Raw genomic sequence first — 12,825 nt, 5'->3', positions numbered from 1 at the left:
ACCCGCACCCTGGTTCTCGTTCTTGATGGGGAAGCAGAGGATGTTGCGCGTGCGGAAGCCGGTGCTGTCGTCCACGCCGCGGTAGAAAAGCGGATGGGCATATGCGTCCGGGATGTTCAGGATCTGGCCCGTGGTCGCCACGTGTCCCGCGATGCCCTGATCGGCCGGGATGCGGATCTCGTAGCTCTGCCGGGGAAGAGATGGAGTCGAGAGGAAGAAGTTAGTGACCCGGCCACAGAGGGGATTATTAAACGTCGGGCCGCTCCCCAGAGTCCCCGGAGGACTCCCGGACACCCTAGGGCCACATACTCCCTCCACAGTCGCTCACCTCATCATCCACCACGCCCCCATCGAACACCTTGGCCACCAGCTCATTCTGATCCAGCAGGAACACAGAGCAGCTGTGGAGGGAGGGGGTTGGGTCCTCTGGGGCCTGACAACCCCCTCTGATCGCCCTCACTTTCCATAAGGAGGCAAAGGCCGGATTTCCGAGGCCTGGGAGGAGTGCACCAAGGTAAGCCACTCTGCTCAGGGCCGGCTGGCACCAGAAACCTGTCCATTCAAGTGTGTTTTTTGGAAGCACCTACTATGTGCCAGGCACTGTGATAGGAGCTGAGGATCCAAAGCCAGCCCTGTCCCTGCTGTCATCGGAGCTTACAGTCTAGTGAGGGAGACAGGCATGAAATAAAGGATCCCTCAAAAGGTGATGAGGTCACACAGAAGGCAGAGAAGGGGAAGTGGGTTGGGCAGGAAAGGAGATGATGGGGACTGAAGGCCGCAGCCTCTCTCGCCCTGTCCCCTGGATAGAGTCACTCACATCTCTGCGTTGCTGAGGTTTCTGGCCTCTGTGATGATCTCCTGGAGCAGGACAGAGACGTCATCTGGGTGAGGGAGAAGACCAGGCATGGTGAGACCAGGCTGCCAAGCCCTCCACCTCTCCTCTGCAACTGCCAGCCCCCGTACCCACACACAGCCAGGCATAGAGAACAGTGCACTCACCCAGGTGGGTGAAGAGGTTCTTTGCCACTTGGAGAAGAGCCTGGAATGAAGGAAATGGAGATCATAGGTGGTCAGGGTGCAGGGATCACCCTATCTAACCTCCTGCCTCCAACAGCACCCGGGTCTTCTCCTTCCTTCCCTAGGGCTCACCGGACAAGCCAGAAACTGTCAGTGTCTAATTATATCATTTGGCTACTAAGTGAAGGAGTGGGGAAATTGCCCCAGTGCAAGTGAGGAGTCTCCTGAGTGTCTCAGCCGCCTTCACACCAGCTCTAGCTGCCTAGGTGTTGCCGTAGTGCCCAGATTGAACACTAGAGGGCGATCACATACAGAGCCTGCGGGCAGTGGCACGGGTCCTGAGCAACTGCAGGCCTCCAAGTTATTAGGTTACGGAGCCACCTGGGGAAGGGCTGCCACCAGTCCAGAAAGACATGGGCATTTCCCTTCTGAATGGGTCTCGGGGGCTGAAAACTGGGTGAGTCAGTGCCCAAGAGAGGCTCAAGGCAGGTCGCTCACCTGGCACTCACACTTGAGTTTCTGTTCCTTCTGGAAGGCCAGGGTGCTGGTGAGCACGGTGCTGGTGTAGTGGAAGCAGTGCTGGATAACATGTTCGTCCTGGTCGGTGAACCTGCAGGAGGGTGTGGGCTCACTCAGGAGGGAAGGGAAGACCGGCTTCTCTCCCCACTCTCCTTACTTCTGTTCCACCAGAAGCCCACAGGGGTACCCACCTGCCAACTATATAACCACTGCACAGGCCCTTGGAACAGCTTCCCACCCCCATGCCCTGCAGACTGGGGGCTCCCTGAGGGGAGGGCTCCAGTCTGCCTTAGATGCTTGAAACTAGAGCCATACCTGCCCCCACTGATTTGGGATTTACCCAGCCCAAAGCTGGGTCTCCTCCCTCAGACTAGAGACTGCCTGGGCTCAAACTGGTGTTTTGCTCTTCCCCAGGCATGCCTCCAGCCTTAGGGAGGGGAAGTGGCACTGCCCTGTCTTGTGCAGCTCTTGTCACTACCCCACTTTCCCTGGACTCTGCTGGCCCTGATTCGGTGCCTCCAGAAATCCTAGGGTGGTGGTGTGGAGAGGACTGCTCATGGAGCTAACTCTGGTGAGACAAGATCAGCCCCAAATCCTGCTTAGGTCATTCAATCTGGCCACCAAATGATTTGTCACTGGGGAGTTGCATGGGACTGGGTGGACCAATGGTGTGGGTCATGGGAAGAACCTGCATCAGCCCACATCACACTGCCCTGAGGCGTCCCTGCCTAAGCCCTTCCCCACTTTTTGGCTGACCTTGGTGCTCTGCCCTTGTGGGGCATCCCCCACTCATGCTTGCCATCCAGTTATTGGATCTAGGTCCCATCCCCACCACCCTGGGTCTGTCTGCACACCTTCCTTACATTTGTGGTCCCTCAGCTAGCCCCACCCACCTCTCACCCCTCAACCCTGGACATCTCTCAGCTTCAGCCACACAAAGATCCTCATCATTCTGAGAAAACCTCGGGCTCTTTCACACCTTGGCACTTTATTTTCTACACTGTTCCCTCAGCCTAGAATACCCTTCTCACTCTCTTCCCTCTACGCCCTGAAAATGAGCTTCAAGTCTTATGAGATGGGGCCATGACTATATCATCCATGCCCAGTGCAGAGCGTGGTATAGGGGAAACACTTCAGAGATCTTTGCTCATGTCGTCACTGTATCCTATCCCTGGCCTTGCCACCAGCCCCATCCCACTCACAGCTGAAGGGCTTCTGGAGCCCCTGTTCTCTGGCTACTTAGCTGTGTTTCAGGAAGCTTCTCTGCAGTCACTGCACTGAGCTGAGCCCCACCCTGGCTCATGCAGTCATTCAACACTCACTCCCTGAAATGCGTGGGACCCAGAGATGGCCCTGCCCCTGCCCTGGGCCTCAGGGCTGCCACCAAGGCCCCATCTTGTTTTCCTGCTGATACCACCTCTCCTCCAGCTCTGGGGCCATCCCAGAACCCAATCTCCCAGCCAGCAACGAGAGGTCATGGCCCCTGCTGGACCCCCATTCACTCTACCTTCCTCTCCCCAAAGGCCTTCCCAAGGCCATCTAGATGGTCAGCACTGGGATGGCAACATTAAGTGCTCAATATTTGTTTGCTGAATGGCATAAATTCTCCCACCCTTAGGATGCCTACAAGTTCCAGATGCCAGCAATCCCACATTCTCCCTGCCTTAGCGGATTCTGCCTTGCCCCTATATTCGTTTCCCCAGGCCCACCCAACTGTCAACACAGTTCCATGCTGGTAGGTTCTGCAGCTCAGACCTAGGACTCCTGAATCTCCACCCTACCCCAGCAGACCTCAGGCCCGGGCTCTGACACCTACCTAGTCCCAGGCTCTCTAGTGTCCACCCCCTGCTGGAGCTCCAGGCCCTGAAACCCAGCCTGTTTGCTTAGACTCCAGAGGCCAGCATCCTACCAGCATCTCTTTGCATCAGGACTCAGCCCCTCATCTGTCTACTTCTCCCCACCTATGTGATGCAGCACAAACTTTCGTCCTGCCAGCCCAAGTGTGAACCTGCACCCAGGACAGAAATGGCTCACCAGACACAGCACTGTTTCTCCCTGAACTAAGATCCATTTGCAATAAAATTCAGGCACCTACTGCCTGTTCATGAGTTGGTGCAGACATGAAATTTATTTATGACACCATTTCTAGACCCCAGGTTTGTCCTCAGTTCTCGAAATACGCTTCCCAACTAGGCCTCCAAGGCTGCTTCTCTGTCCACTGTGCCCTGCCCACCTCTCTTTTTTTGTATCATTTTTACTGCTGCCCTGTCAGGGGCTCAAAAGATTGACAGCTTTTCCCAGTCCCCAAGCATATTCCCTTTAGCCATGGTCCACTGTGTTGATGATGTTCTGTGAGTCCCAGAGGGTTCACCCAACCCAGAACGCACCCGCCCCTCCATCTAGCAGTTTCTAGCAGTAATGCAAAAACAGGGATGGCAAGGGAGGGAGCCCAATACCCCAAGAGCAGATAACCCAAACTTCAGGAAGTGCGGGAAGAGAAGAGGAACCAGCTTGGACCTCAACATGACTTTCATTCTGTTGCATTAACACACTGTTCAACCCACTGCTGCTGAGACAGTAGCCCTGGTTCAGTACCCTTCCCACATTGTTACCCTAGTGGAGCCCTAGCCAGCCTCTCAGTGACATCTCCTGATCCGCATCATCCCACAAAGACTCACAAGTCTCCTTCTAGCTTGTTGAAGGCGCAGGCCAAGGCCACCACCTGGTCAGTGGCCCGGCTGATGACAGGGACACAGAGCATGGCCTGCAGCTCACAGCCCAACATGCTCTGCAGCTGTTGCACATCCTCCTGCAAAGTGGACGCAAGTCAGGGCAGGGAATGAGCGGGGAGTATGCTTCCCTCCTCCAGCCCTCCATCACATTTTGCAATGGGCAGTTCTAAGGGATTCATGCAAGGCTGGAAGCTCCATGTCATGGAGATGGGATAGTGGAAAGTCCCCAGGTCTTATCTCCCCCATTCCTAGGCTGCTCTGTAACAGAGACCCTGGCTCTGGGGGATGGACAGTAGGGTCTCCCCTTTCCCCTCTGGGTCATCCAGGCCATCACTTACAGAGGTGAGGTCCTTCAGCTGGATGGACTTCTTGTCATCCACCACCTGGCCCAGGCATCCTGTCAACTAGGGGGTGAGGAGAGACTGAGTCAGGGCCCAGTACTCCCCAGGTCAGGGGATCTCAACCTGTCCCGACCCTCAAGTCTGGAAGTTTCAAAGAACCCTCCAGTCAGTTCAAATGGTGGACAGGGTCAGCACCGATGAGCAGAGATGGAAGGGACTCTGGTAGAATCCCTATAGAAGATTCTAGGGTCTTCCCTAACTATGAGAGAGATAAGCAGACTCCAAGGATTCTCATCGACAGATTCTAGCAGATCCATATCCAGAAACACTCCAACAGAAGTGAGCAGGTCCCAGGTAAGCCTTTCTGTAGATGCTAAGAGATTCTTGCTAATAAAGCCTGATGATCACAGGTTGTGATCCCTGCAGCATTTCTAAGTAGATCCCAAGATCCAGATAATTCCATCGGATTCCAAGAGTCTAGAGGATCCAAATACTCCAGACAGATCCCAGGAGTGTCTACCCGGCCTCAACCGCCCCTGCGGACTCCAACGAGAAGACAGATGAGGGACTCACGGGAAAGCTGATCTCTTCCCCGAGCACTTTGTCTCCCATGACCTGAGGAACAGAGTGCAGGGAGCCGGTTAAAGGCAAGGGATTTCCCCCTCGGAGACCCGAGTTCCTGGCCCAGCCCCGACCCAGCTCTACAGTGGACCCGGGCCCTCACCTTGCAAGAAAGCTGGAGACTGTCCTCTGACACCAGCAGGAGGCAGCAGCGGGATGCCCGGGTCTCCTGCTGCAGCTAAGGGAGGGACAAGGGAGGGCGAGGGGGTGACCGCGGAACCCGGCCACCCCACTCCCCACCTGCCCCCCTCTCCGGGGCTCTTCAGGGGGGTGGAGGAGAGAGGAAGGAGGGACATCGTAATCGGAACTGAGATGGAGGGCTCAAGGGGAAGTTGGTCCCCGGAGGGAGACAGGACGGGGAGGTGGCCGGGAGGGGCGCAGAGACTCACGTATTGGAGCACTTTCAGCTGCAGGGAAGAGGCATCCAGGTCGTAGAGTTCCCCTGCAAGGACCAGGCGCAGGTCAGAGAGAGGGCCCCTCCATACCTCCGTGTCCGGGTCCCTCGGGCGCCGCTCGGCTCCGCGTCGGGCCAGCCGCCGGCTCCCGGGACCGCCTAACCTGCCCACCTCCCCTCCAAGTTCTGCCCGGCCCCGCCCTCGTGACCTGCCCAGGCCGGGTCCTCACCGCACAGTTGCAGGATCTTGCGGTCGCGGTCGGTGTACGCTGTCCCGCCCTTCTGGTCTTCCACCGCCCCCTCCGGGGGGTTCTGGACGGCTCGGGGAGCCTCGCTGGGCCGGCGCTGCTGCAGGGCCTGCACCCTCCGCAGGGCCACCAAGGTCTGGGACAGGCCGAGCGGTTAGCGCGCCGCTCGCCCCACCCTCGCTGCGCTTGCTGCCGCGGGATTCCTGCCTTTGCTCCCGCCGTTCCCTCTGCCTGCCGGGCCCATGGACCCCGTCGCCGTCCCAATCACCTCATTCCTGGACTCTACCTTCCTGAGGGCTCCCCCGGGGGCTCCCACCGCCCCTGGAGCGTCCAGCGGTCCCGGAACAGGAGGGTACAGGGTCTATCTCCATCTCTAGCCCCTAGATTCTTCCAAGACAAGATGTCAGATTTCTGTCTCTAGCCCCCTCAGGAAGTCGTAAGTCCTTGTTAAAGTCACAAAATCATAAAGTTTCAGGCATGAAAGAGACTCAGTATCATTATGTGGAGGGTTCTTTCTAAATACAGATGCTCCTGGACTTAGGATGGGGTTGCTTCCCCATAAATCCATCGAAAAGTCAAGAAATTGTAAGTTGGCAACTGTGTGTATTTACAAGGTATTTGACCAGTTTTGTCTCACCACTGCCCTAGGTCAATCGGTGCTATCATTATCCCCATTTTCAGGTGTGAAACTGAGGCTCAGAGAGGTTTAGTGACTTGCTCAAGGTCACACAGCTCAAAAGCATCAGAGCCAAAGCTAAAACCTAGGTCTGTCCAGCTCCCTGGCCAGAACATCTTCCCACCAGCTGTGATAAGGGTCTTCAGCCTCATTGTACATGGCCCCACTCCCACTCACATGCTTCTCCACTGCCTGCAGGCTCCATTCCTCATTGTCACTCAGCTGGCCACAGTGCACCTGGAGGGATGGGAGAAGGGAACTAGCTGTGACCTCTCCCAGTGTCTGTCTCTGCCAGAGTGCCCTCCCCATGCGCAGCACACACGGGTCCCCACCAACACATACACACTCCAGTCTGTGGGCCTCAGTGATGACCTCATCTTTCTGACACCCAGACAGCTCCAGGAAAATCCCCTCCTGTAGGAAGTCTCCTAGGACTAACCCAAAGACGTGAAACTTTTTTGTCTCTGCCTTTTCAATCACTGACTCATCAAGAGCACAGCCCAGGTGTATGGTTCAGGGGATGGAGGGAACTTAGACCCCTCTTCAGCTCCCAGCCTATGGAGCTCTGCAGGTCCTGATTTTAGAATTGGTGGTATTAGCTTTAGCCTCCCAGCTCTATCCTTTCTGAGTTAGGGTTTGAGCTTCCCCTAAGTCTTGGATAAAGGATTGGGTTCAGTATGATGCACCTGCCATGGTGAGGATGGATGGGTGAATGAATAAATGGATAAATGGGTTGGTGAAGTGCTTTGCCTTACATGCGATTCTCACCACTGTGATGCAAGCCTACACCTGGCAGGCAAGACATGGCCAGAAAACTGGAGTGACTTGCCCAAAATCACACAGCAGAAAGTGGCAGAGTGAAGACAGCACCACCCACTCCCTCCCATTCTCTGCCCACACCTTTCCCCCTCTAGATCCACTCCACCACCCCCATCATCCTGTCCCTCTCCAAGTTCCCTGTGCCAGTCACCAGGGAACTCAGCTCATCTTTCATACTCTGTGAAGTCTCTTCCCCGACCCCTACTTGGGTGCTTGTCGAGGAAAATGAGAGATGGTGGGGAGGGAGGGTGGCAGCCTAGGGACCCACTACAGGTCCTGCCAGCAAGGCTCCCCACCTGCGTCACTAGCTTCCGGAGCCCACTCAAAGCTGCTCACCACCTGCAGAGCTCCCCGCAGTGCCTGCACTGGGGGCCCCTCCTTTCTCCTCCCTCCCCAGTCAGCAGCCAATGCCTGCCTCAGCTCTGGGTCTCCTGCCAGGAGCAGATGGGGAGGAGGAGACCAGCAGGTTCTCGGGAAGCTCACAGTCTGACTGGGGCGGGATGAGTAGGGGGACATGACTGGGAGGAGGTGTGGAGCCTCATACCTGAGGAAGGAGAGAGAAAACTAGGCGGGTAGCTCAGAGGGGAGGACATTTGGAAGGCTTCCTGCATTGGCATGGGGAGGACAAGTAGACCTTGAAGAGACCAGGACACTGGCAGTAGGTGGTTTAGGGAGATGAGGATCCAGGTAGGGGTGTGGTCCATAGTACCACAGAAAGAAGGGCCTTGAGTGTCAGGCTAAGAAGTTAGACTTTAGCCTGAGAGTACTGGGGAGCCATGGCAGACTTCAGTATCTGAGGGCCACTGTCTTTGGGGTGTAGGGTGAATTTGAGGGAGGAAGATTGGAGGCAGGAAGACCTGGAAGAGACCTGGGCTGTCAAGGATGGTGTTGAAACTTAAGCTCTGGATGAGGTTCAATCTGTGACTCCTACGGGACAGCAGGGGCTGGAGGGAGGAGAAGCTGGGGCTATGGTTCATTTGCATATGGCTTATATAAATATGTTGGCATTTTACTGTTAGCACATGGAGGAGGACATGGTTCTTGTTCCTTCCACCTGGTCCCATCTCTCAGGAATAGAGAAGTCTGGGACCCCTCTAGGGTTGTGGGGGCAACCAGTTCCTGGGCTGCCTCGGTCTGCCTGCACTCAGCATGTGCACAAACACACACATGTACACTCTCATGAAGAACGTCAGGCCCTCACACACATGCATTTACACTCACTCACCCATGGAGGTGGTACACACACACACACACACACACACACACGGAGCAGTCACAGACACAAAGACATCCACACATCCACCCTTACAGTGTCCACAGCATCCCCACAGGCACATTCATGCCTGTACAAAGGAAACTTAGTTCACATACTCAAGAGCCATGCACATGCACCTGGCACCCCCATATACAAACACACACAATCACCCCAACACACTCATGGCTTTTTGTTCACCAACAGGAACACACACTTGCACCTGCTCTTGCTAATCAAGGCAAGTGTCTGGGGCCCAGTGGGAACACTCAACAGTGTGCACTGTGGCTGTACGAGAGGGTTAAAAACCCAGCACAGCCCCCAGGTCCCTACCCTCACCAGGTTCAAAATGGCTAATGGCATGAACACCCCATCCCCGTGCAGGGAGCTGGTGTGGCCGGTGCAGCTGGGGGAAGAGTGGGCACAAATCAGGCATCAAATGCCAGAGACCAAGGGCCGCCACTCCTCAAAGAGACTTATTATCCCAGGATTAAAGAACAGAGTCAAAGACTCTTTCTACACACAAAAAATCTGCAATCAGGGCACCTTGAGTGGTGAGCTGTAAAGGCCCAGAAGTCAGCCACACAGCCCTGCACCTGGCTGGCATATTCCTCAGAGAGCCCGCGCTGACTGCGTCCTCATCGGGCCCCAGCATTCCTTTGCAGGACTCCCTCAAGGGGTTTCCTTGCTAGCCCTTGCCATCACATGTGATCCTATCCTTATTTTGCTCACTTGTTTTGCAATATTTTTGTTATTTTTATTCTTTTTAGAGATGGAGTCTCACTCTATTCTGCAGGCCAGATTCGAACTCCTGAGCTCAAGGAATACTCCCACCTAAACCTCCCAAGTAACTGGGGTCATGCTCACTTTAGTGCTTGTCACCAAGACAGGGCCTGTCTAATCTGTCTTGGTCACTTCTGTGTTCCCAGCACCTAGCACACCATGCCTGGCATACAGTGGGTTCTCAAGAAATAGTTGTTCAACTGATGGATGAGTGGGTGGATGGGTAGGTGGATCAGTGGATGAATACTAAGAGCAGAGACTCAGAGAGGGGAATGGGGCTTGTCGAGGAAGAAGCTGGTGACTCGAGCTTCCCAAAAGATCAGCCCTGTGGCACTCCATCTACCTTCTGCACCCTCTGCCCTCAGATTCTGGCAGCAGCTGGAAAGTCTGGGGCTGCCTGTGCTGCTTCTGGGAGGCAGTGAGATCCTGTGGGCCAGGGAGCATCTGCCAGACGTGTATGCCTTGGGGAGGGGCATCCTGGGGAAGTGCATTTCCACAGGAGTGGGAAGGTGCAGGCTTGGAGGAGAGGCAGATGTGAATAATCTAAACACCTTTCAAGAGCTCTTCCCTGCCCAGGGTATTTGAGGAGATGAAGGGATGGTTGTTGAAAACTCCTGGCAGCCAGAGCCCAGCTGGCTAGCATACTACTCAATAGCATGCACCCCTATTTCAGCTTCCCCAGGACCACACTCTCCCCTCAGCACACCACCCCTTCCCCCGGCCTCCTTCCTGCCTCGCTCACATTCCTCCTCTGCCTAGAATCCCCTTTCCCTTCTTCCCTGCCTGTGGACCTCCTACCTGTGCCCCAAGGCCCCACAAAAATGCTCTCTCCATGAGGCACCACTTGCTGCTCCAGGCTCTGCCATCAGAGCACCTGCTGGCAACAGTATTTCATCTGGCCCGTGGTGGAGAGGGTGTCCCCACCTTTCCCAAGACTGAGAGCTCCCTGAAGGCAGAGTCAGCTCCAGCACCCAGCCTGCCGCAGGATCACAGCAGAGTTCTACTGGGTGAGTTAAGTGTAAGCGATCTGATCCCATCAGCATCCCTGAGACACACACACACACACACACACACATTGGCCTCTGGCCCAGCCTGAGCTAAGGTGAGCAGAGGCCATGGCAAGCATTCTGCCCACAGGGGAGTAACCTTCCAAATGTCTTCCCCTTGCTTCCCTCCTGACCCAGTCCTCACAGCCTTAACCTAAGGAAGTCCTTCTCAGGCACCTGGCACCCCAGGCCTTTTGCCCTTAGCAGAGAAGGAGGTGCTCGACCCAGCCACCGCCTCCCAACCCCCACCTCTGCACATAGCCCCTCATCTCGGTGCCCCTCAAAGCTGACCAGCCCTGGGAGAGACCGAAAGCAAAGAACAGGGGGAGGCGGCCCCCTGAGAACTCCATGCAACAGCAGCTCCATTCCAGAAGCTGGGGGTGGGGGAAACAGCTTGCGGAGAAACCAAGCAGCGGCCTCGGCTCCCTCAGTCAAGCAGATGAGTGTGGAGGAGATCCAGCCAAGTACCCCTCCTCTCCTCTCCCCTCTCCTCCCCTCTCAGCCATCCCCCACTCCCACCACCCTCTCCTGCCAGCAGCTCAGAAAGGTCAGGCGCCTGGGAAGCCTTTAATTCCATTTTAATGAGCTGGAGAAGAGTCCCCAGGGAACCAACACCTGCTCATTTATCTGTCCATGCCCCCAAGCCTGCCCTTTACTGGAATGGCAGCCCCCTTGACAGAAGCAGAACCCCAATAATAGCAATTTGGGAAACTCATCCTTTGGTTACTAGGATAGAACAAGAGTTTGAACCCCCACCTCCACACAGGAGAAGAAACTTAAAGAGCCACAGAATCTCACCCCCACAGGCTCTGCACTTCCACAACCCCCTCCACGGAGCAGAAACCCTGGGAACTCTGTGAGGGGCTGCGGAGGGAGCCTTGCCTGGGTTCCGGGGCTCTGGCAGAGCATCCATCACTTCCCACTAACACTTCTTCCTCAGCCACTCCAGGAAGCCCGCCTAGCTACCTGTCTTCTGCCCAGCCTCAGCCCTGGGTCTGGCTGGCCTGCCCATGGCCTTTCTCTCCTCAAGGGCCCCAGCTCCAGCCACTCCAAATCTCTGGCTAGTTTTCCACACTGTCTCTGTTGGTCAGGCCCTTAGGTCCATCTGTCCCTCCGCAACCTCTCTCTTCACACCTCACTTGGTTCACGCCCTCCTGGACACGGTCCCCACCCCATGTGGAGGATCCCAAAGAGAAACCAAGGTTAGCGCTGTGTATGCCAATGGCTGGGCCTTCTAACCTCATGGGGGCTGAGAGTCCAGCAGGGGCTTGCACATCCCTCAGAAAGCTGCTGACTGGGCCAATGGCTTCATCCTACCCATTCGAGGTGGGGCAGAAGGCTGGGGTGTGGGAGATGCCCCAACTCCTCCCACCCCCACACCCCCACTTCCCCTCACTCCATCCTCACTTATGGCTCCCATCTCTCTCTCTCACACACACACATACACACACACACACACACACACACACACACATGCCCCAGAGAGGCTCTATCCACCACTCCCTCCCGTGGTCTCCTCTCCCCACATCCCACCACCTAGGCAGGCTCTTACCAAGATGACAGCTGCCACGGCCCCGGCCTCCTTGTCCACTAGCGGTATGACCAGCACTGAGGGGGAGAGGGCAATGAGGTGCTCCTGCAGGGCTGGTGAGGCTCAGAGATACCAAGCCGGGACCCAGGGCGGGGACACAAAGATGTAGACAAAGAGAGGCCAGGACAGAGACACAGAGACCCCAAAAACCCACAGAAACATAGAGGCGGGTCCTGAGGCAGTGACAAAAACAACCTCAGCAACAGCCTCTGCACGGAAGGAAACCCCTTCACTCAACAACCTTCTCGTGATCCTCTCAGGGTTGCAGGGAGGAAGGCAGGTGAGGCTGAGCACCTCTATTTTACAGATTGGGAAACTGAGGTCTACAAAGGGGAAGTGACTTGCCCAAGATCACACAGCAAGTCAGGTCTCCTGACTCCCAGTCTTGTGCACTTTCCACATCGAGACAGAGGACAGAGACCTAGAGAGACTGAGACACGAGGCAGAGAGAGACATGGCGGACAGGAGGCATGGAGGAAAAGAGAAAGAGAAATAGGGCCAATGACAGTGACAGACAGAGTGTGAGAACAACTACAGCCCCATCCAGCATCAGGCACAAGCACATCACAACCACAGCCACGGGCCACTGAGCCCTCGCATGTGCCAGGCTCTTAACATGCATGATCTCACTTGCGCCTCCTTGAAACACCCCCTCAAGGTAAATACTATTGTCCCATTTTATAGTCAGGAAGTTGAGGCTCAGAGAGTTTAGTAGCACAATAGAGAGAGAATTAGATGGAGGGATTGCTAGAGACACAGAGCAAGAGAAAGAAGGAGACAGAGATG

The 12,825-nt window shown here is 55.7% G+C and overlaps 1 protein-coding gene across 2 annotated transcripts in view; it reads right to left on the bottom strand.

The window, feature by feature from the left end:
- The window catches only part of PDE2A (phosphodiesterase 2A, cGMP-stimulated), a 98,854-nt gene that overhangs the window by 8,382 nt on the left and 77,647 nt on the right, over positions 1–12,825 (bottom strand). For both annotated transcript variants that reach the window (XM_011953060.1, XM_011953061.1), the window contains 13 exons: positions 12,001–12,056; positions 6,726–6,785; positions 5,855–6,008; positions 5,620–5,672; positions 5,334–5,408; positions 5,183–5,224; positions 4,607–4,672; positions 4,215–4,345; positions 1,516–1,627; positions 1,000–1,039; positions 818–881; positions 329–401; positions 9–186 (listed from right to left, as the gene is read on the bottom strand). In XM_011953060.1, coding sequence (XP_011808450.1) covers positions 9–186; positions 329–401; positions 818–881; positions 1,000–1,039; positions 1,516–1,627; positions 4,215–4,345; positions 4,607–4,672; positions 5,183–5,224; positions 5,334–5,408; positions 5,620–5,672; positions 5,855–6,008; positions 6,726–6,785; positions 12,001–12,056 — 1,104 coding nt within the window. The remainder of the gene's footprint in view (positions 1–8; positions 187–328; positions 402–817; positions 882–999; positions 1,040–1,515; positions 1,628–4,214; positions 4,346–4,606; positions 4,673–5,182; positions 5,225–5,333; positions 5,409–5,619; positions 5,673–5,854; positions 6,009–6,725; positions 6,786–12,000; positions 12,057–12,825) is intronic.

This window comes from Colobus angolensis, unplaced genomic scaffold, assembly GCF_000951035.1.
Source record: "Colobus angolensis palliatus isolate OR3802 unplaced genomic scaffold, Cang.pa_1.0 Scaffold355, whole genome shotgun sequence".
In the NCBI taxonomy this organism is placed as follows: Eukaryota; Metazoa; Chordata; class Mammalia; order Primates; family Cercopithecidae; genus Colobus; species Colobus angolensis.
The sequence above is the reverse complement of the archived record's forward strand: the minus strand, read 5'-3'. Positions and strand labels throughout refer to the sequence as shown.